Source organism: Chenopodium quinoa, unplaced genomic scaffold, assembly GCF_001683475.1.
Source record: "Chenopodium quinoa cultivar QQ74 unplaced genomic scaffold, ASM168347v1, whole genome shotgun sequence".
Lineage (NCBI taxonomy): Eukaryota > Viridiplantae > Streptophyta > Magnoliopsida > Caryophyllales > Amaranthaceae > Chenopodium > Chenopodium quinoa.
In genome coordinates, this window is record NW_018743448.1 from 2,771,690 (window position 1) to 2,792,703 (window position 21,014).

The 21,014-nt window shown below is 34.7% G+C and overlaps 2 protein-coding genes and 1 pseudogene across 3 annotated transcripts; 2 read left to right on the forward strand and 1 right to left on the reverse strand.

The window, feature by feature from the left end:
* The first annotated feature begins 1,473 nt into the window (after window positions 1-1,473).
* Window positions 1,474-5,562, forward strand: LOC110739293. Its single transcript, XM_021919760.1, has 4 exons — window positions 1,474-3,739; window positions 3,830-3,973; window positions 4,145-5,026; window positions 5,118-5,562. The coding sequence occupies exons 1-4, from the start codon at window positions 1,736-1,738 to the stop codon at window positions 5,343-5,345; spliced, it is 3,258 nt and encodes a 1,085-aa protein (XP_021775452.1). The 5' UTR covers window positions 1,474-1,735; the 3' UTR covers window positions 5,346-5,562.
* An 8-nt stretch (window positions 5,563-5,570) lies between these two features.
* On the reverse strand, window positions 5,571-7,442 carry LOC110739294. 2 transcript variants are annotated; one of them, XM_021919761.1, is made up of 3 exons: window positions 7,251-7,442; window positions 6,857-6,985; window positions 5,571-6,163 (listed from the first exon to the last, which is right to left on the reverse strand). In XM_021919761.1, exons 2-3 carry the CDS (start codon window positions 6,866-6,868, stop codon window positions 5,681-5,683), a joined length of 495 nt encoding a protein of 164 aa, XP_021775453.1. In that variant the 5' UTR covers window positions 6,869-6,985; window positions 7,251-7,442; the 3' UTR covers window positions 5,571-5,680. The 2 variants fall into 2 exon arrangements, with proteins under 2 accessions (XP_021775453.1, XP_021775454.1); XM_021919762.1 differs by having other exon boundaries at window positions 6,876-6,985; window positions 7,251-7,441.
* A 9,828-nt stretch (window positions 7,443-17,270) lies between these two features.
* Window positions 17,271-19,636, forward strand: LOC110739295 (annotated as a pseudogene).
* Window positions 19,637-21,014: the final 1,378 nt, after the last annotated feature.

Here is a 21,014-nt window from a genome sequence, read left to right on the forward strand (position 1 = left end):
AAAATTTTGAGAAAAATCGCCATAAAAAACACAACAAAATAGCATCAAAATTGAAGTAAGAAATCGCATCTGAAATTGCAGCAACATCACACAAAAAATCGCAACAAATTCGGGTAAAAAATGATGAATTTCGCATAAAAAATGCTAAAAAACTCAGCAAAAATAATCGAAAATTGAATGATAATAGCAAACTCAGCAAAAATATTCAACATATTCTCTGAAATTTCGCCCAAAAAATCGAAAAATATAATCTGAAATTTCGCCCAAAAATTCAACATTGTACAACATACTATGTGCAATGCGGAAATTCGAAATAACAAAAAAGATTTTGATGATGAAATTGCAGAACTTACAACACTTTGATGAAGAATTCTGCCAATTTGATCAAAATAGGTGGAGACTCTTAGTATTAGATTAGGAAGAGAGAGAAAGACAAAGAACTGAGAGAATATTGGAGAGAGAAAGTGATACAGGAAAGCTGAAGAAGAAAGAGGTATATTAGTTACGAAATTTACAAAAACGCCATTATTAAGGTTGCATTAGAACGGTTAGATCATATTCAATCAACGGCCCTGATTGGTTCTTATATACAAAAGAGTTCTTTTATAGAGGAGGGTTCTTACATGAGCCTTCCTCTATATATATATATATATATATATATATATATATATATATATATATATATATATATATATATATATATATATATATATATATATATATATACGGGAGCGTTCCGCTGTAAACAAGGCTTACGGTGAAAACTAAAAACAACAAATCTCAGCCGTTGATGATTAATAAGATAATCTGACGGTTGAAATACAACCCAAAAATTTCATAGATACCTTTTTAAAAATATAATGACATTATAATGTAAAAACCTTTTAAATAACATAAATACCTTTTTAAATACATAGTGACCTTATAATATAGAAACCTTTTAAATACAGATACATTTTTAAATAACATAGATATCATTTTTTATAACATAGACACCAAATTAGAAAATAACACCTGTTAAAAGACCTAATTTTGTTTTTAACACCTTAAGATTTCGAAGTTTAATTATAACACCTGTTAAAAAATAAAAATTTTGCTTTCACCACCAGATAACAGAAACTGTGACGGAATTTTTTGGTGGGGCCCACATAGTCGTTTACCCTCCAAATTCCATCCCCTTCAATTCGAATTTATCTTCTCTGTCATTTATTACCACCCAACTAATTTTGCTTCATTGAATTTCGTCTGCAAATCTTGAACAACCAAAATTACTGCGAACATTCAAACCCTATACTGATTATTGTGATTGAGAAATTGAGTTGGAAGAGGAGGTGTCAATATTGGAGCGAAACAAGTCAGCGAGATTCCGTCCGCCATTTCCAACATCCAAAAAGCTTGGACTTTTTCGTGGATTCTGACAGCAACAGGAGTAAGATTCCAATACAGGTACCTTTCGAACCCTTTAAGGTAGTTTTCAACAAGTACTGTGTGCTGCATTATGCCATTTGTGTGGGTGTAGTAGGGTAATTTGGGAAAAAAAATTAGGAACCCTAAGAACAGTAAAATGGGTTAATTTGTAATTAAAGTTGAATTTGATTAAATTAAGTATGATTTAGTGTAATGTGTGAATTATTTAGTTTAAATCATTGATTTTATTGACTGTTGACTGGTTTGTCATTGTGTTGGTTTAAATATGTTTGATTTTGTTGATTAAAGTATTGCGGTTGACTGTGTAATGGGGTTAGCTATGTTGGGTTTTATTGATTTGCTTTGCATTTGTTTATTAGGTAGAAAAATGGCCGAAAACGAAGATGGATTAATTGATATAGTATTTAGAGTAGGGGGTGCTTTTGTTACTAAACAAGTGTCAAAATCAAAGCATTTGCTTTGTTGGTGTGGTGGGTTATGTTATTGGAGGAGGGATGTGGTAGTGGATAAGATAGATTTGCATTATTTGAGGGTAGCTGCTGTGCATGGGTTTGTGAACTTTAATGTCCATGTCCCACCTAACTACAGACTTTGGTATAAAGAAAGAGGTAGGACCTTTAACACAGGGAGAAGGGAGTTAGTAAATGAAGAGGAAGTGAAGGGGCTGCTGGAGACAGTGAATGGGGAAGGGTATGTTGAAGTATTTGTGACTGCTAATGAAACATTAAGGCCCATACATGAGATCCAGGCCCAGTCCACTCCAGTAAAGGCTGAGAGAAAGGGGAAGAAAAGTTCAGGTAAGCCTGCTGTAGTTAGGAAGAGCCCAAGAATTAACAAAAATGAGCCTAAGGTGAGGGAGGGTGAAGAATCTCCTAAACCTAGATCTAGACATGGGATAGAAAGGGTTGAAGGGGTTTCTGTTGAGATTAAGGGGGTTCCTGGTAAAGGGAAGTTGTTGAGTAAGGGGAAACAAAAGGGTAAAGCTAAGCTTGAAAGGGGTTCTGGCAGTGTGAAGGTGTTGGATAAGGGAAAGGGAAAAAAAAAATATGTAGGCAAAGGATTGATTTTTGAGGATAGTAGTGAGGGCAGTGAGACTGGGAGGGAAGATGATTTTTCTTCAAGTGATGGGAGTGAGATTGACATAACTTGGGAGCCTGGAGAGGAGGAGTATGACAGTGGGGATGAGAGGTGGTTTGTGCAGAATTCTGAAGAAATTTTAGCTAAGGTAACAAGAAGTCTTGGGAAGCAGTTTGATGTACATGATGAGGGGGTTTCCAAGGATCCAAAGGCAAGGTTGACAGATAACTTGGATGTGAATGAGGTACAACTACAAGAAGAAATTGAGGGAGAATCAGATGACCTAAGGAGCTTGGATGGTTCATCTGATGAAGAGGACAAAAGTCCATGGTTTAATGACAAATCTGACTTCTCAAAGCCTGTTGTACTTGTTCATAGGCTTAGGTTTAGCAATGCTACAGTGTTGAGGAAAGCTTTAAGAGTGCATGCCATACAGAATAGGTATGAGTACTATTTTTTACACAATGATAGTACTAGGATTACTATTCAGTGTAGGAATAGGTGTGGGTGCAAGTTTGACACAAAGACAAGTAGGATGCCTTTGTGTATATGCAGGGGTGGAGTGAAGTGTAGTTTCAAGATCCATGCTACTAAGTTAAAAAGACAACAGACTTGGCAAATAAAAACCATGAAGTTGGAGCATAAATGTGTGAGAAGCAGGGAGAACAAGAAGGTCACAGCAGAGTTCATTGCTGAGAGGTATCTTGAGGATTTCAGAACTAACCCATCATGGAAGGTTAAGCAAATCAAGGATAGGGTGCTTCATGACTTGGGGGTAGAAGTGACCTACTACAGGGCTTGGATGGCAAGATGTAGAGCTAAGTTGATCATTTTTGGTTCAGCAAGAGAGCAATATGCTAGGGTATGGGATTATGGGAAGGCTGTACTGAAATACAACCCTGGGTCTGGTTGTAATGTTGTGATTGATGGCATTGAAAAGCCTGAGCCTCCCTTGTTTATGAGGATGTTTATTTGTTTAAGGCCTTTGAAGGATGGGTTCTTGAAGGGTTGTAGGCCAATTATAGGGGTGGATGGCTGCCACTTGAAAGGAGGTTATCCAGGCCAGATTTTAGTTGCAGTCTCCAAGGATGGGAACAACAGCATTTACCCCATTGCTTGGGCAACTTGTGAGGTTGAAAACAGGGAGACTTGGGTCTGGTTTCTGGAATCCTTGATGCAATGCATTGGAAGTGCAGATGGGGCAGGCTTCACCTTCATGTCAGACAGGCAGAAGGTAATATTGTTTTGATTATTGTAGTCTTATTTTCTGTCCTGTTCTTTATTGTTTGAAGTGTGACAAGTAATTGTTGATGATGTTAAACAGGGACTGGTTGAAGCTCTGTCTGAAGTTGTGCCTAATGCAGAGACTAGGTTCTGTGTTAGGCACATTTGGGCAAATTTCAAGTTGAAGTTCACTGGATCAGTTTTCAAAGAGCTCTTTTGGAGTGCTGCAAGAGCAACAACATTTGTAAGTCTCTAGGTGACCTTAAATTATTTTGAATAAGTAAATGCATGATATTGTTCCTGTTCATGTACCTACTTCATGTAATAATGTTCCTGTTGTGTATAAAAGCAGAATAAGAGCAACAACAGTTGTGTATGTTATTCTTTCATGATAATGTTCCTGTTGTGGTTGTAGGTTGAGTTTCAGATAGCCATGCAACAGATTAGGGAGCTTGATGAGGATGCTTACAATTATTTGGAGAACATCCCCACTCATCACTGGTGCAGACATGCATTCAGTGACAGTTGCAGGTCCAACATGTTACTAAACAACATGTGTGAGACTTTCAACTCTGTTATCAGAGATGCAAGAGACAAACCTATCCTCACCCAAATGGAATGGATGAGGAGGTACATGATGAGGAGAAATAATGAGAAGTGGGAGGACTCCAAGGAAATCACAACCAACATCACTCCATATGTGCATAAGCTATTTCAGAGGATGAGCTATGTGGCTAGGAATTGCATAATTGAAGCTGCCAGGGATGACACTTATGAAGTGCAGCTGAATGATGACCAGGTTCTAGTTGACTTGCCAAATTGGTCTTGTTCCTGCAATCACTGGCAATTAACAGGCATCCCATGTATTCATGCATTTGCATGCATAATGGATCAGAGGGTTGATGCTGAGCAGTTTGTCCACCCCTATTACACTATGGACACTTACAGAGCAGCATATGAGCCTGCAATTCAACCTATGCCAGGCCCAAAGCATTGGGAGAGAGTGAACATGAGAGAGCCTCATCCACCAGCATTCAAACAGCAGCCTGGAAGACCTAAACAGAAGAAGAGGAAGCTGGAACCTGGGGAGGGAACATCTGCAACAGGAGGGGAGCAGGGAAGAAAGAGGAGGAAAAGTCAGTGTAGGATTTGTGGTGGATTTGGCCACTATCCCAAGACTTGCAAGGGCCCACATGAACCTGAACCAACTGAGCAGAGAACTGCAGGAAGGCCTCCTTTAAATTCACCTTGGGTAGTTGAGCAAAGGAAGAAGAGGGAGATCAAAGCTGCTAAGAAGGTATGCTGTTGGATTTGTAACTTTTCTTTTAAAATTTGTGATGAAATTGGATGTTGATACTTGTTTATTGGTATTTGTGTTTAATAAACAGAGTGCAATAGGGGCTGGTCCAAACAGCATTGGGAATAGGACTTTTCCCCAAGAGCAACCTGGCTGTGAACCATTGAGTAAGAGGAAAGGTTCACACAGTCAACAAGGGCAGCCACAAGCCAAGCATCACACCACCCCCTCTTCCAGCCAACCTGAACCCAATGCTACTGGAGTGCAGACAAGGAGGGCTAAGCTGCTGACTTCCAGACAAGGAGGGCTGACACAATGATGTTTGAATTGTTTTTCTGAACTTTAGTTGTTGGTTGTATTTTCTGAACAATCAGTTGCAATATTTGTAGCTTTACTTTTGGGTATAGGACAAGGATCCTGTTTTGTTAAATTAATACTTTGCTTTAAGGCTTTACCAGCCAATTTTGTTAGGCACTGCAACAACAAATTTGATCAACAACTTAAATGCAATATCAACTACTTAGGTACTTACTTAATTCTTTGCTTTCATAATTGTGTACATTAGTTTGCTTGCAATAGTGGTTCACTGCCACTTATAAATCATTACATTACCATATTACTGTTTCATGCAATTACTAGCATTACAAGTTATACTTAATGCATTACAAACCCCCTAATAAGAAGGATCACTAATATGACCAAACTAATCCCAACAGCAAGACTAAGAACAGAGTGATCTGATCTAGCATTCCTTCCATGCATCTCTCTGTTCATCTTGTTCCTGTCAGAGTTTAAAGCCTTGCATTTCATTTTCAGCCTGTCCACTTCATTCAGCAAGCACCTCAACTGTCCACCAAGATCATCAACTTCCCTCTTGTAATCACTAATTTCCCCCTTCAACAGTTTCTTATCTAGCAACAAATTGTTGATCACCTCTGTTTGCCAGGCTGTCCCATCTTGTTCATCCACCCATTCAAATGCTTTACAACCTCTGCTCTCAGTTACAGGATCGTAGAACTTGCATGTTCTGAACTTACGACCAGGGTTCTCCCTTGTCCAACTGGTAAGCTTTGCAAAGGGAACACCACATTTGCACTTCTTCTCCTTTGAAGGTGAGAAACTTGTAGAAGACATTTCCTGCACCAATTTGCCATCCATAATAAGCAAAACCATTCGTACTATGAAAAAAATACAATTGAACCAAGGGAATTAAACAGTCACTCCTACAAATCAAAACCCCCAAATTATTTCTACAATGAACCCTAATTTCATTTTCTCGCAAATTACAGCACAATTAACACACAATGAACCCTAACTATTTACGAATTACATGACTATTGCCAGATACGACCTTAATTATGCATTTAAGTCAACAACATATAGATTAATTTACGCCTTATTTTTGAAAGATAAATTAGGGTTTCTAAAGTGCTATTGACGCAATTACCTGATTTGATATCTACGTCCCCCAAACAATGATGGTAAAATCAAACAATTTCGCCAATTTGTTAGTCAGAATTCGCAAAATGTGAAGCAATTTTGTGTAATCAGCTCAACAATTCTACATTAGTGAAGGATGTCGTAACTATATAAAGCAGTTTGGAAAAAATAGCCGTTATTGTGGGCCCAGCTAACAGATCCTCTAACGTTGTTCCAATTTAGGTGGTGAAAGCAAAATTTTTATTTTTTAACAGGTGTTATAATTAAACTTCGAAATCTTAAGGTGTTAAAAACAAAATTAGGTCTTTTAACAGGTGTTTTTTTCTAATTTAGCCAAATTTATAACTAGATCATTACATTAGAACTCATAATTTATAACTAGATCATTACATTAGAACTCATCAAGCACCTTCAAACTCCTTCATTGTCTGCCAAATTAAGCTCCTTCTAATAGCACAACTGGTTCAGGCATTCCATCGAACACCTTCAGTGCACTAAGCTACACATATAACAACAACGCTGCGTATCCAACAATACTGCTTGTTAGTTTTTAATCAAATCAACCAATTGAGCACAAAATTAATCAATTGAACATCAAGAAAATCAAATGAAAATCAATTACGAAAATAATAAGCAAGGATTCAATGAATTTTAGGCTTATATACAGGCAAGATCAGAGCTCAACACAAATTTAACGAATTATTATAATTAAAGAAGATAGATTGCATTTAAATGAATCAAGAAGGTTTGGAATTTAAAATTAGAATCTGAGGAGAGAGAATACCTGGGTTCAAAAATTTTAAGTTGAGTATGCTTAAGCTGGAGAATGGAGAGTTGTCGTTGCTGGCAAGAGAAAATCAAATTTAAAATTACATTTTGCATGAAAAATGGAGAAAAAATCTCGACCGTAAGATTTGATGGGTTAATGGTAGATCGCAATCTACAGTTAAGAGGTTATGTTTTTAGTTTTCAGCTTAAGGTTGGTTTTCACATGATCCAACTCCTATATATATATATATATATGGTAAAATTGTCATTAAACATTTTTTTTGAAAATCGTCATTAAATTGTTTTTTTATATATATGTCATCATTAATTTACGAGTATATTTTTTTCTGGTGTGATTTTCTTGTTTTCTATCACACTCAAAGCAGAGGTGCTGGATGTTGTAGACTCGTAGAGTATGGTCTGGAGCTAGCAAAGAGAATGGGCATGGTGACTAATGAAGCCCCAAGTGCATAGTGATTGATGAAGCTCCAAGTTCAGGTTGATAACCAAGCTATTGTCCATATTTTGAAAGGTTTAGAACAACAAATTTGGGTTGACAAGTCCCACTTTAGGTTTAGGTCGTATTTTACATAATGATATAGTAAGTGTGGCTATGCCACATTTCATTCCTCTGTAGTTAATTTTTAGCCCCTTGTTTGCACCCAAACAAACCAAAAAAAAAAAAAAAAGGAGTTTTCTTAAACTTTTTTTAAAAAGTGGGAATTAGCTCTGTATCGTTTAGGCTTTAGCGTTTTCCAAGAAAACTCTATCGTTTATATATGTATATACACGGAGTACATTGTATAAAACATCAATTTGAGAGCGCTTATTTAGTTTCTTTACTTATTACTAATGTTGTGCCCGGACGATGTCCAGATAGTTTATTGAATGGCGCACCACATAGATTTGCATAGGAGGCTTAGCATTAGTAGTTTGCTTGGGATCAAAATTTATTTTTTTTTTATTTTTTTTTTAAGAATAAATTTCCTGAGAACATCTAAACACTCATCATCCTTAATTTTGGATGCATTAAATATTAACATGTATTATTGGTACAAATCATCATATTCTATAAAAGGCAATTATATATATATAAAAACCAACATACTTTGTATATGTTATAGAACTATACTCTGTATAAAAGAAAAACAATGGTGCAATTTCAATGTAAGATATTTCTATATATGTTGTTTCATTTCGATACTCATGAATTAATGATCACTTGTTAATTATATTTGTAAAGTAGTTCGATGTAATTTATCAAATTTTATTAATTGTTATTATTTCAATGTACTACACATGATTAATAACCACCCAATAATAATATTGATAAAATATATATAACAATTAGTAGTTTTGGCAGGTTTACAAACGACATCAGCGCGTTTTCTATACGTCTTGTCACTTAATAATTTAATATTTTTTAAATTAAGTGATAATTTAATTTGTACATATAAAATATTGGTATTTTATCGAAAATAAAACTCTAAATCAACAATTATCTTATAAATCTATCCAAATTTTATTGAAAATAAAACTCTAAACTAACGATTTTATCCTACATAATCTATCTAAACCTATCAAACTTTTCTATCCTATAGAAAATCATCTTTTTTATTTTCTACAAAAATAGATAATATTACATGTCATACTAATATTTAATTGTTGCCTACGTGGCGCGACACTTGGCGAAAAATTAAACGCCAAGTGTCACTGTCTCTTGGCCTGGCTAAAAGTTTAGCTTTATATATCAGTTACTAGTTTTGCGCCCGGGCGATGCCCAGATGGTTGATAAAATTTAAGATAATATTTTTACTTGAATGTTAAATACGGTTAAATAATTCGTTCGGATAATGTAGGATAATTAGGCATACGATATCATATGAATTTATATAATAGTGTACCTTTTGTAGTTTTGTTTGTAAATAGATATCTATGTTATTATTGACTTGGAATAATTTTTATTGAACTTAAATTATTTTCACTAAACTAAAAGTATTTTTACCGAACTAAAATTATTTTTACTAATTAAAACTTATTTTTACTGATTCTCTTAACCCCTATAAAACTGACCGAGTAACCCTGTGATATTAACTGAGTGACCTCTAACAATGACTAAGTAACCCCTATCTATAACACTAAGTGAGTAACCACTATAACACTAGCCAAGTAATTCCTATAGCACTAACGAAGTAACACTTGTAATAGTTGGTGACACGGTATGGCCAGCTACGTATAAAAGTTTGTCATTAAATATATTATAAATAGATCTTATTTTAAAAAAAAATTTAAAATGAATTTGATGATGGAAATAGCTTTGAGTTATAGGATATTTATTAAAAATTATGATTAATTTTGTATATATGAAATATTAAAATTTTATTGATAATAAAACTCTATACAACAATCTTATTTTAAAAAATCTATCCAAAAATCGCATAGTTAGCATCATATGTGTCACGATAATACATATTTATCTCCTACGTGGCGCGACACTTGGCGAAAAACTGAAATGCCAAGTGTCGCTGATTCGTGCCTTGGCTGCGAGACCGACTTTATTTATTAGTGTTATGGTATGATATGATATAATTGTTCACTTTTTTACTATATTGTTTATAATTTTATAGCTAAAATAATATTGATTTATATTCAATGAAACACGGTGTATTATTCGGACCACACACTAGTTTACATCTTATAAGTATCTATGAGTTTATTTGTATGACATGAAAAGAAAAGGAGAACCTTCATTTTTGACTTTCCAATAAACACGTCACAACCAAAAAAAAGTACTCGTAAGAGAGGAAATTGTTGTTCCTTCTTATGTAATCTATAAGTGATAATATATTCACTTATAGACTTTTAAAACTTTGACCCGTTATTCTTATGTAATCTATAATTGATAATATATTCACTTATTGACCCGTTTCATATATGTGGTTAGACTTTTAAAATTTTGATCATAAATTCTCGTTAATCTATAAGTGATAATATATTCATGGGGAGATTTTGTTGAAATCGTCTTAATATATATTTTATTAATATGATTTTTTTTATAAATTTTATGCATATAAAATTAGAGATATATACGCTTTTGTAAAAAGTCAAATTGGACAATAAATTAGGGATGGAGGGAGTAATATACATTGATCCGATCAATCCCGTGGACCAATATTAGTGGAACAAGATTTGGCATTCTAATATCTCCAACAAGATGAAAACAAATTGTTAGAGGATTCCCACAATTAAGGTATAACATCTCTTGATTTGTATAAATTTATATACTCATACAATACATACTACTCCGTAAGAAACAATTTCTTGCAATCCCGCTAATCACATCTAAATTCTTTCAATACCATTACAGAGTAATACATAGTTTTTTTTTTTTTTTTTTTTTTTTTTTTTTTTTTTTTTGACTTTTATAAAAAAAATAAAAAAATGAAATTGATTTTTATCACCATAACTTCTCAAAGTTTTACTTTACCACCAAAAAAATTCTAGAAATTGTATTTCACCACTTGCCATAAAAAAAATCATTAAATCTAACGGAATTTTTAAAAAAAATTGATTTTTGTGCAAAAGACATGCTCTTTAATATTTTGGGGGTTATTTTAGTCCATTGAAACCGATTTGAGGTCAGTATTGACAAAAAATTATCACAAATGCTTTATTGTGGAGGTAATAGGGTATGTGGAAGAATTAAAAAAATTATAAAAAAAAATAAATAAAAGTAGTTGAGAGATTTGGTGGAGAGAGAATATGAAATCAACAACTTTTTGGTGCAGCAGGCCACACCATGTGGCAGGGGTTACCCGAGTTATTTTGTTAGGGGTTACCCGACTTATTCAGTTAGGGGTTATTCAAGTTAGTCGGTCAGGGGTTACTTGAGGGGTTCGGACAGGGGTTACTCGAGGGGTTCACTCGGTCAAGCTAATGGTTATTTGAGGGGTTACTCGAGTTACTCGGTCAAGGGTTACTCGAGTTACTCAGTTAGGGGTTACTCGAGGCCTCGAGAGGTCACTCGGTCATGGGTTACTCAAGTTACTCGGTCAGGGGTTACTCGAATTACTCAGTCAGGGGTTATTTAAAGAGTTCGGTTAGGGGTTACTCGAGTAATTCAAGTTGGGGTTGTTTAAGGAGTTCGGTAAGGATTTACTCAGGGGTTACTTGAGGGTTCACTCAGGGGTTACTTGAGGGGTTACTCACTCAGGGGTTACTCGGTCAGGGGTTACTTGAGGGGTTCAGTCATGAATTACTCGAGGGTTACTCGGTCAGGGGTTACTTGAGGGGTTACTCGGTCAGGAGTAACTCAAGTAACCCTTGGTCGAGTAACTTGAGTAAACCCGGCAACTCGAGTAACCCCTGACCGAGTAACTCGAGTAACCCTGACAACTCGAGTAACCCTGACAACTCGAGTAACCCCTGAGCGAGTAACTCGAGTAACCCCTGCCGCACGGTACAGCAGGCCGCATACAAAAAATTGTGGTATAAAATTAATAAAATATGATTTATGTTCAGTCCACCAGTTAATATAAATAAATTAAATATTATAAAAACTTTTCAAATAAGAAAATAAAATAAGTATTTAAAAACAGAAGGAGTAAGATGAAGTAATTCGTACATAGTACATCATATTAAATACAAAATACGGAGGATTACTTTATTAAAATTCGACTTACCAAACTAACAACCCGATATCCACTAAACACCCCTGTACGTAAATAATCTCGTTTGACAATAAGTAATTAAGTAGTCAAGTTGACAAGTGCCAAACACAATTTTGCCAATTTGGTATGTTCACAAGACCTGTTCAATGGGTCGGGCTGGGCTGGGTTAGGCTTTATATGAAAATATATTGGTATTGTAAAACTCTGAAAAAGTACAGGATAAATCTCGAGCAATAAAATTTGAAATCCGGCACATTGTATTATGAAAATAGTTCATATCACCTACTGTAGTACTATGAGAGTTTTCACCATTAAGTAAAAGTGACAATTTTCGTACTCGGTATTAGATATTATAACTATGCAAATATGCTAATCCTTTTGCAGCTCCAAGGGCAATCTTTAGTCTTCCAGGCCTTTCCATGGTAGGCTGCCCTTCCTATAATTAGACCATTTAAAATTTTAGTTAAATCAATGTCAATCACTAATTATAAGCATAAGAGCCAAAATGAGTGTTATAATATGTTGGCATTAAGTGCATTTAAAGAGAGACAATGCAGACACATATAAAAGCAGAGAACTAAAGGTAATAAGCTTACCAAGAAAAATCAAAATTAACTAATTTATACCAAGAAAAACAGCAAGATTATACTAATAAGGGTAAAAAAATCAAAACAATTACCTAGTATAGGAAACTATCATCAACCTCATCATCATCATCTCCATCATCAACGGCCTCATCATCATCCAAGCTAGAATCACGATCTAATTTTGAAGGGATGTTATATTTATCACGGCGCCAATCTTGAACACAAACTAGGGCTTGAACTATTGAGGGTTTCAATGAGCTACGTTTAGGAGATATAATTTTCCCCCTCACACTAAAAGCCGACGCGGAAGCCACCGTACTAACCAGAATCGTTAGAAGATCTCGTGTCAATATTGCAAGCTCCGGAAATCTCACTACATTTTGTTGCCAATACTCTAGAATATCTAGCTCCATGTTCAAATCAAGCTCCAATTCCTCCAAATATGACTCAAGTTGGGACTTTTTTTTTTAGTCCTTGTAATTCTTGAACTATAGCTTTGATAATCATCAAAAAAGTTTTCATCTTCAATCCTACTACTTGTAGTAGAGGGAGCAACAATTGGGGAAGTTGAAAATGTTAACTTATACTCATTATACAAAGATCTTAAAGTGTTCAACACTTTTTCAACTTTATACATAGCCTCATCCAAACCATATATCTTGTCAAAACAATACTCTACAAACTTTAACTTAAACCTTGGGTCAAGAATTGCTGCACAAGCTAGATATATGTTATACTCGGACCAATATTTGTCAAATTTTTCCAACATAGGTAACACCATTTGAGCTAAAAATTCATGTGGATCTTTCGATGTCTCAAGTAAACGACGATGCACCATACATGCTTTCTTAAAATACATGTTAGAAGTTGAAGACTTATTGGCCGAGAACATACATGTAACATCATAAAAAAGTTTCGAAAACTTGTGAACAACACTCAATTTATCCCATTCATCCTCCAAAGGCACATTACTCTTGAAAGTTGCATGTAATGACCCCAAATGAATAAACACATCTTTATAGTAAAGCACATTATCAAGCATCATATATGTAGAGTTCCAATGAACTTGCATGTCCATACGAAGTTTCCTCTTAGCCTCTAAATGAAAATGCTTTTGAGCGATATTAGAAAAATCTTTGCTTCTAGAAGATGATCTTATAACAAATTTTACCAAGTTTCTAACCCTATCTAATATGTTCTCAATACAAGATAGACCGGATTGGACAATAAGATTGATGGTATGAGCACAACATCTAATATGAAAAAAACAACCACCACTAACCAACATTCCCCTTGATCTAAGAAGATTTTTCATGTGCTTAACCATCACATCATTGTAACTTGTATTTTCAACCGTTAAGTTAAGCACTTTGTCATCTAAATTCCATTGGTTAAGAAACATAAAAATCTCTTTGGAGATGCTTTGTCCATCAAAAGGGGGTGACAATGATGTGAACTTAATGATCCTTTTATGAAGTTTCCAATCATGATCAATAAAATGGGCGATTATGCAAATGTAATGTTTCCAAGTGTGTGATGATTTCCAATTATCAGTTGTCAAACATATTCGTCCGGGTGCACTCCTCAATTTTATTTTTTTTTAATTTCTCTCTATAAGAGGCATACAAAGAAAAAATTTCTCTAGTTAAAGTTGTTCGACTAAATGGTTTAAAATTTAGAATTAGACTTTAACATTATCCGCCTAAAACCTTTTCCTTCCACGGTTAAAAAATAATGAGAACCTTCAACAACATACAATAAAATCTCCTTTCTTAATTCACTCATATCAAAAACAAATTCTTCCTCATCATCAACCGCCTCCCCAAGTGGAAGTCCATTAGTTCGTTTTTTACACACTTCAAGCAAATGACGTATTAAATGAGATGTGCCACTATTTTTGTGGGCAATTAACTCCACTTTACAATGCTTACAAATAGCAATTCGCTCACCTTTTGCATTCTTTCCTTCCGTCATTTCTTGCCAAACTTTAGATTTCCTATTCCTTTTACGCTTACGGGCGACATTAGATTCATCAGTATCATCATCTACCGGCATTGACGTTGTAGTTGCTTCACTTTCCATGGTTAAAAAAAACTGCAAAAGTAGGTAAATAATAATTATTAACCCACTACATCAGAAGCAGAACAAAAACAGTATAATCAGAAAGCAATCTTTCAGATGATCATCCAATCACATTCACTAAAGTACTAGAGATAAGCAAGGGAAGCATTTCCACATAACATTTCCATCTCCCACAACCAAAATTAAAGTAATCGGCAAACACACAAAGTTTAATTGCTTAATTTCAATCAACAATTCGAACTACATCTGAACAACAACAATAAGTGGAATGCAACGAAGATCTATTCATTATTACTCCATTATTACAATCAAGTCATATTAGTATTACGAAGTCACATCAAAATTTCAGATTACAACTGCAAAAAGATTAATAAAATTCGTGAAAGCATACTATTAAAATCAGGCAATTGCAATTTCACGACTATAAATCCCAATTTTTAAACAAAAGCAGTCAAGGGGTTTCGCTTTCACGAATTAAACGATCTTAATTCCAAATGAAAATTTCAAATAACAATCAAAATAATAAAAAGAAATGGGGCAAGACACAAAAACTACCAAACAAATCGCTAAGTGCAACCAAATTCGTGTAAGCAAACTGAATTAAGAACAAACTTACCTATGATGGAGTGAGAATTCTCAGCCAATCGACAAAATCGAAGTCGAAAGTGTCGCTTGACTTGTGAGATTTTGCAATTGCGAGCAAGAAGAAGGGTGATAAATTGAAGATTGAGAGTAGCAGCAAGAAGATTGACGTGAGTAGATTTTTTTAGGGTTTAGAATCTGGGAATTTTTTTAAAGGGTTCATAATTTGGGGGAAATTGAGAATTTTTATTTTCAAGATATCATAATTTGATGATAGGAAGTTTTAAAAACAGAAAAAATAGGATAAAAAAAGCATCATAAGAGTTACCCAATTTCAGGCCTGTTTAACATAGACCCAATTATTTAAAAGACCCTTATCTAATAATCCTTTAAAAGCCCATCCCATTTAAATATTGGATGGATAAAACTCTTTTATAAAAGGATTGAGTCAGGACTTTAAATGGGCCCTAACCCATTGAACAGGTCTAATGTCACTGGTCACTTGAGTCGGTCCTCTTTCAATGCCGCAACAAACAAGAAGTTCTGCCGTGCAAGCCGTGGTTTATATGACTCCTTTCATACGAGTTCTATAGTGTATAGTCTTATGATAAGGGCCCACATAGAATTGTCACCCTATCTAACCAATCAAATTAGGAGAGAGGATTAGTTTTGTAATTTTGTTTGGTTGGAGGAAAAAGTCAATGTCAATGCTAATAGCGCGTCACACACCCCTTGTATTATTATGCCAACCCATTATTAACGATTTTATTCTATGCAATATGCCCATATTAATAGGATTCCCACATTATCATGGCATGTTTAATTATTATAAACTGGATTAATGGATTATGATAACATGATAATCCCAAATTAATTCGTTTCTATTATTTTATTCATGACTTGGTACCAAAAGAATTTTTAATTGTGGTGATAATTAGACCGGAGTAATATATTATACTTGTACAATATAAATTAGTCTATGTTTAGTTCACCTTATCTTATAATTTTATTATTTATTTCAGATTAGAAAAAAAAATAAAATAAAAAAATAAAAATAAAAATCACATTTGAACCTGTTTTATTATTTTATGTACAATATTTTATCAACAAATTTATTTAATAAATGTTATCAAGTAAATTATTATTAAACTTGTATTAATACGATTTTCTTTTGAAAGAATTAATACGGAATATATGTTTCATAATAAGAAGTATGAACTTTTGAATAACGTACTTTTGTTAATTTATAATTATAGATATTAACGTTCAAAAAGAAAAAGAAACAAAAAAAATGAAAGTACTCCTTACTTTGATATTTTGTAGTGCTCATGGGATGCGAACATATCATCTCATGAACCACCTCAAAAACTTTAATTAATTAAGCAAAAATGCACAATACTTCATAATATATATTGAAACGCCAACCATTTCATTCTAATGCCTATTTGAAATAGAAGGAAAGAACATTTTTTTGATTCCAAATTTGGGTTTTACAGCTTGAACTTCATCAATAATGGCTCTATTTTTTGTTTTTTTTTTTTTTTTTCCGATGGAGTATGATATGACCACATTTCTTTCCTATTTGATATGTACTTTTTCCGTATTAAATTAGATGACACATTTGTTTTATTAGGTCTATCAATCCAAAAATTTCATTTGAAAATAACTTTAATTATACTATTGTAAAAAAAATGAATTTCAATTATGTACATTACAAGTCTAAGAAAATCACACGTAACTATGTTTTTAGGATTTATAAATAATAAATATTAGTCAAAAAAAAGTTTATAAATATTGTTAAAAGTCAAAACGTCTCATTAACCTCTAACAGAGGAAGTATGACTTTTCTCTGACAGACAGGGGAGGAAGTATGACTATATGAGGGAGTGTGCTTAGTCAATGGAGTGCCGAAATTGATTCCTTGTTTCTATATTTCTACCTGCATATCCAATAATTTCACATCAATTCTCACCAATATAAAAAATTATTCATATCAATAATTAAAACTTATTTAATTATGACATGAATTTTTTAACAATAAAATTATAATTTAGACTTTCAATGGAATTTAGAGTGTATATTTAAATCACATTAATACTCTCTTTTTCAACGATGTTTGAAATAGACAAAAAAGTCCCCGCCCACCAATTAATACCATTATTACTTTATTAGCAACAACCCAATCTTTCTTCAAACTCAACCTCAATTTCAAAGAAAGCAATCCACCATTACACAACCATGAAAATCTCTTCATTAGTTTTGGTGTTAATCACAATCACAACTCTACAATTCCAAATACGGCAATCGAATTCGCAACAGACGTATGTAAACAACAATCAGCTAGACTGTAACAACAACTACAACACACAAATGGTTTTGTGTGCAATGGAAACAGGTCCTGCACATCCTATATCACCTTCAGATCACAACAGCCGTATGCTAATCCCCCGAGTATCGCCTTCCTCCTTAACTCTAGCGCCCCAGGAATCGCCCAGGCCAATAATATATCCCAGGTTGACACCATCCCTGCAGGCCGCCTGGTCATTGTTCCTGTGGTAGGACAAGAGGCCGCAACAGCACTGCATACTACCAGCATAATGCGCGGTACAAGCTGCAGGCTGCGAGTGAAACGTATTTCACGACAGCTAACAATACGTATCAGGGGTTAAGCACGTGCCAAGCTATGATAGCTCAGAACCGTATTAATGTCACTAATCTCCATATTGGGGATGAGTTACTGGTGCCCATCATGTGTGCCTGTCCTACTGCTGAGCAGACGAAGCGATTCAGGTCTCAGTTTCTGCTGTCTTACCTTGTCACCTGGGGTGATAATGTCGGTCAGATTGCAAAAATGTTTGGGGCTGATCAGCAGAGTGTATTGGATGCTAATGAGCTCAAAGTTGAAGATGTTATCTACCCATTTACGCCGATTTTAGTGCCTTTAACATCTGCTCCTACTGGCATAAACCTTCCGTCTCCTTCCCCTGCTCCGCCTCCTCAATCTACTCCTGTTAGACCTAGTCCTGGTGGTAGTTCTAACAACAAAGGGGTGTTTATAGGAATTGGGATTGGAGCTGGGGTTTTGGTGCTCGGTCTTAGCGCCTTCCTAGTCTGGTGCTTCTTCATTCGCCCTTCAAAGAAGAAGCCGCTACCAATCTACAAGACCACAGAGAAAGGTGAGAAGGTTTCTGAATCATCCTTTTACACACCCACGCCTGTATCTTATACCACTACAAGTCATATCAGCATGAGATCATCGTCTGTTGATTTGGAAGGATTGAAGCTTGCAATTGGGTCATTGACTGCTTACAAGTTTAAGGAAATAGAGAAAGCAACAGGGAATTTCAGTGAGGGAAATAGGATTAAGGGCTCTATGTTTAGAGGCGAATTCAATGGTGATGAAGCTGCAATCAAGGTCTTGAAAGGTAATGTTCCTAATGACGAGATTAATATTTTGAAGAGTATCAACCACTCCAACATAACTCGATTATCTGGGTATTGCACCCATGAAGGTAACACTTATTTGGTATTTGAGTATGCTGAGAAAGGTTCACTTGATGATTGGCTTTTTTGCCAAGAGAAGCACCTATCTTCAGACGACGATTCACTCTCCCCGCCTGTTCTTAGTTGGAAACAAAGAGTTCAAATAGCTTGTAACATAGCTGATGCCCTGAACTACTTGCATAGCTACATTCATCCTCCTTACATCTACAAGAATCTCAAGACCAGCAATGTACTCTTAGATAGCAACTTCCGTGCCAAGATCACAAATTTCGGGCTAGCAAGAACCATCCAAGATGAAAGTGAAAACGGGGTATTACACTTAACCAAACACGTGGTAGGAACTCACGGTTACTTAGCCCCTGAGTACATAGAAAACGGAGCAGTAACAACCAAACTAGATGTCTTCTCTTTCGGGGTTGTACTTCTCGAGCTCTTATCAGGAAAACCAGCAGTAAAACCATCAGGAACTAACAAGGGAGGTGCAGATGATTTGCTATTCATGGTAATCAGGAAAGTGTTCGAGGGGGACAATGTGAGGGAAAAGCTAATGGAATTCATAGACTCGAATCTAGGAAGGGAATACCCCTTGGATTTGGCATATACATTGGCTCAATTAGGCAACAAAATGTGTTGATCGAGACATGAGTGCTCGACCAACTATGTCCGAGGTCTCTATGACACTCTCAAAGATATACTCGTCGTCTTTGGATTGGGATCCGTCAGATGAGCTCGGAAATTCATCTTCCTTAAGCCATACCAGATAATTCTTCGGGTTTTACACTATACCATTCTCAAACATTCATCTACAGTTATATATATACATACACTTTGCAAAAGTATTGCCAATTCAAAGAGTCATTCAATAATCAAAATCTCATGTATTACTTTCTCGAAAAATTCGACAATAATACAATTTCAATCCCAAAACAAAAACAAAATACAGATTCAACATAATTTTTTTTTTTTTTTTTTTTGATTAAGTAACTAATTCAAATCTCATTTTGTTCATTACCACTTTGATTAGAAGAAAGATTATCAGAAAAATAAATAGTATCATCAGCTTGAAACTCCATTTTCTCTCTCCTCATCTTCTCTTCTTCATACTTCCTCAATCTCTCTTCCCATTTTGCCTGCAATCCCAAAATCAAAACCCCAAAATTCAAATTAAAAAACAAATCAAAATCAACAAAAATTAACTGAGGAAGAAAGAAGAACCTTGTAGCTAATTTCAGCACGATGCATAACGTAAAACCCTAGAATGCCGCCAACAATGGTGCCGGTGATTATACGAACATAACCCCATCTCTGTGAACGCACTACTTTCATTGAATTGATGTAACTTTTGGCTGTAAAAATTAATCGGATAATTTTGCAGATTCCGGCAACCGGAAAACTTTTTCCGGCGACGAAATGTGAAGGGGTGGAGTGCTGGTTTCTTTCCGTTTGGTTTATTCAGTTTTGTTGTTTTTTCGTTTAGGTTCACGGTTGATTTTGTCACATATGTTTTATTGACGCTTTACGGGTGAACGCGGTCTGGTTTGGTGCGGTTTGAGTCTAAACCAAATCTTGCGGTTTGGTCAATTTTTCAAACCAAACAAAACTATATTAGTATTGAAATCGGACCAAACCAAACCGTAATAGTGGTTTAGTTTGCGATTTATGATGAGACACCATTTTTCCCTAAAAATTGTCAAATAATGCATCATTAATTAACTTATAATAAAGTTTAAATAATTAGCCCAAACAGATTAAATTGTATTACAAATTTACAATAAAAATAACAATTCAAGTGCTAACACATAATAACAATAACAATCAATTTATCATCATAAATTCATAATACATTATAGTCATTATTATAATTTATACATATGTCAAATTGGCAGCAACAGGACAAGATTGATAACATCAGGGGCTCACAACAGGCCAATAATATTACCACATATTCAAGCACTCATCCAACGACAACATATTTTTATTTTGATTATAAATTTATAAGTTTATGACCTACTGGCCTACTAACCGTATAGTCGTATACCCTGTTGTATTTTGATTTTTCATATTTTTATTGTTTTTTTTTTATTTTTAATAATTATTTAATTTATTTAAAAATTATATAAATATTAAAATACGGTTTATAGGTTTACGGTTTGGTTTGGTTTATAATTTTTGAAAAACCAAACCAAACCGTAAACCGTATTTACAACAAAATCGAAACCAACCCGTACTTTTACAAACCGTAAACCAAACCAAACCGCTAAAATGCGGTTTGGTCCGGTTTGGTTACGGTTCAGACCAAACTGTGTACAGCCCCACCTTGACAGTGTTCTCTGAGGGAGGGAGAACAAAAATGGA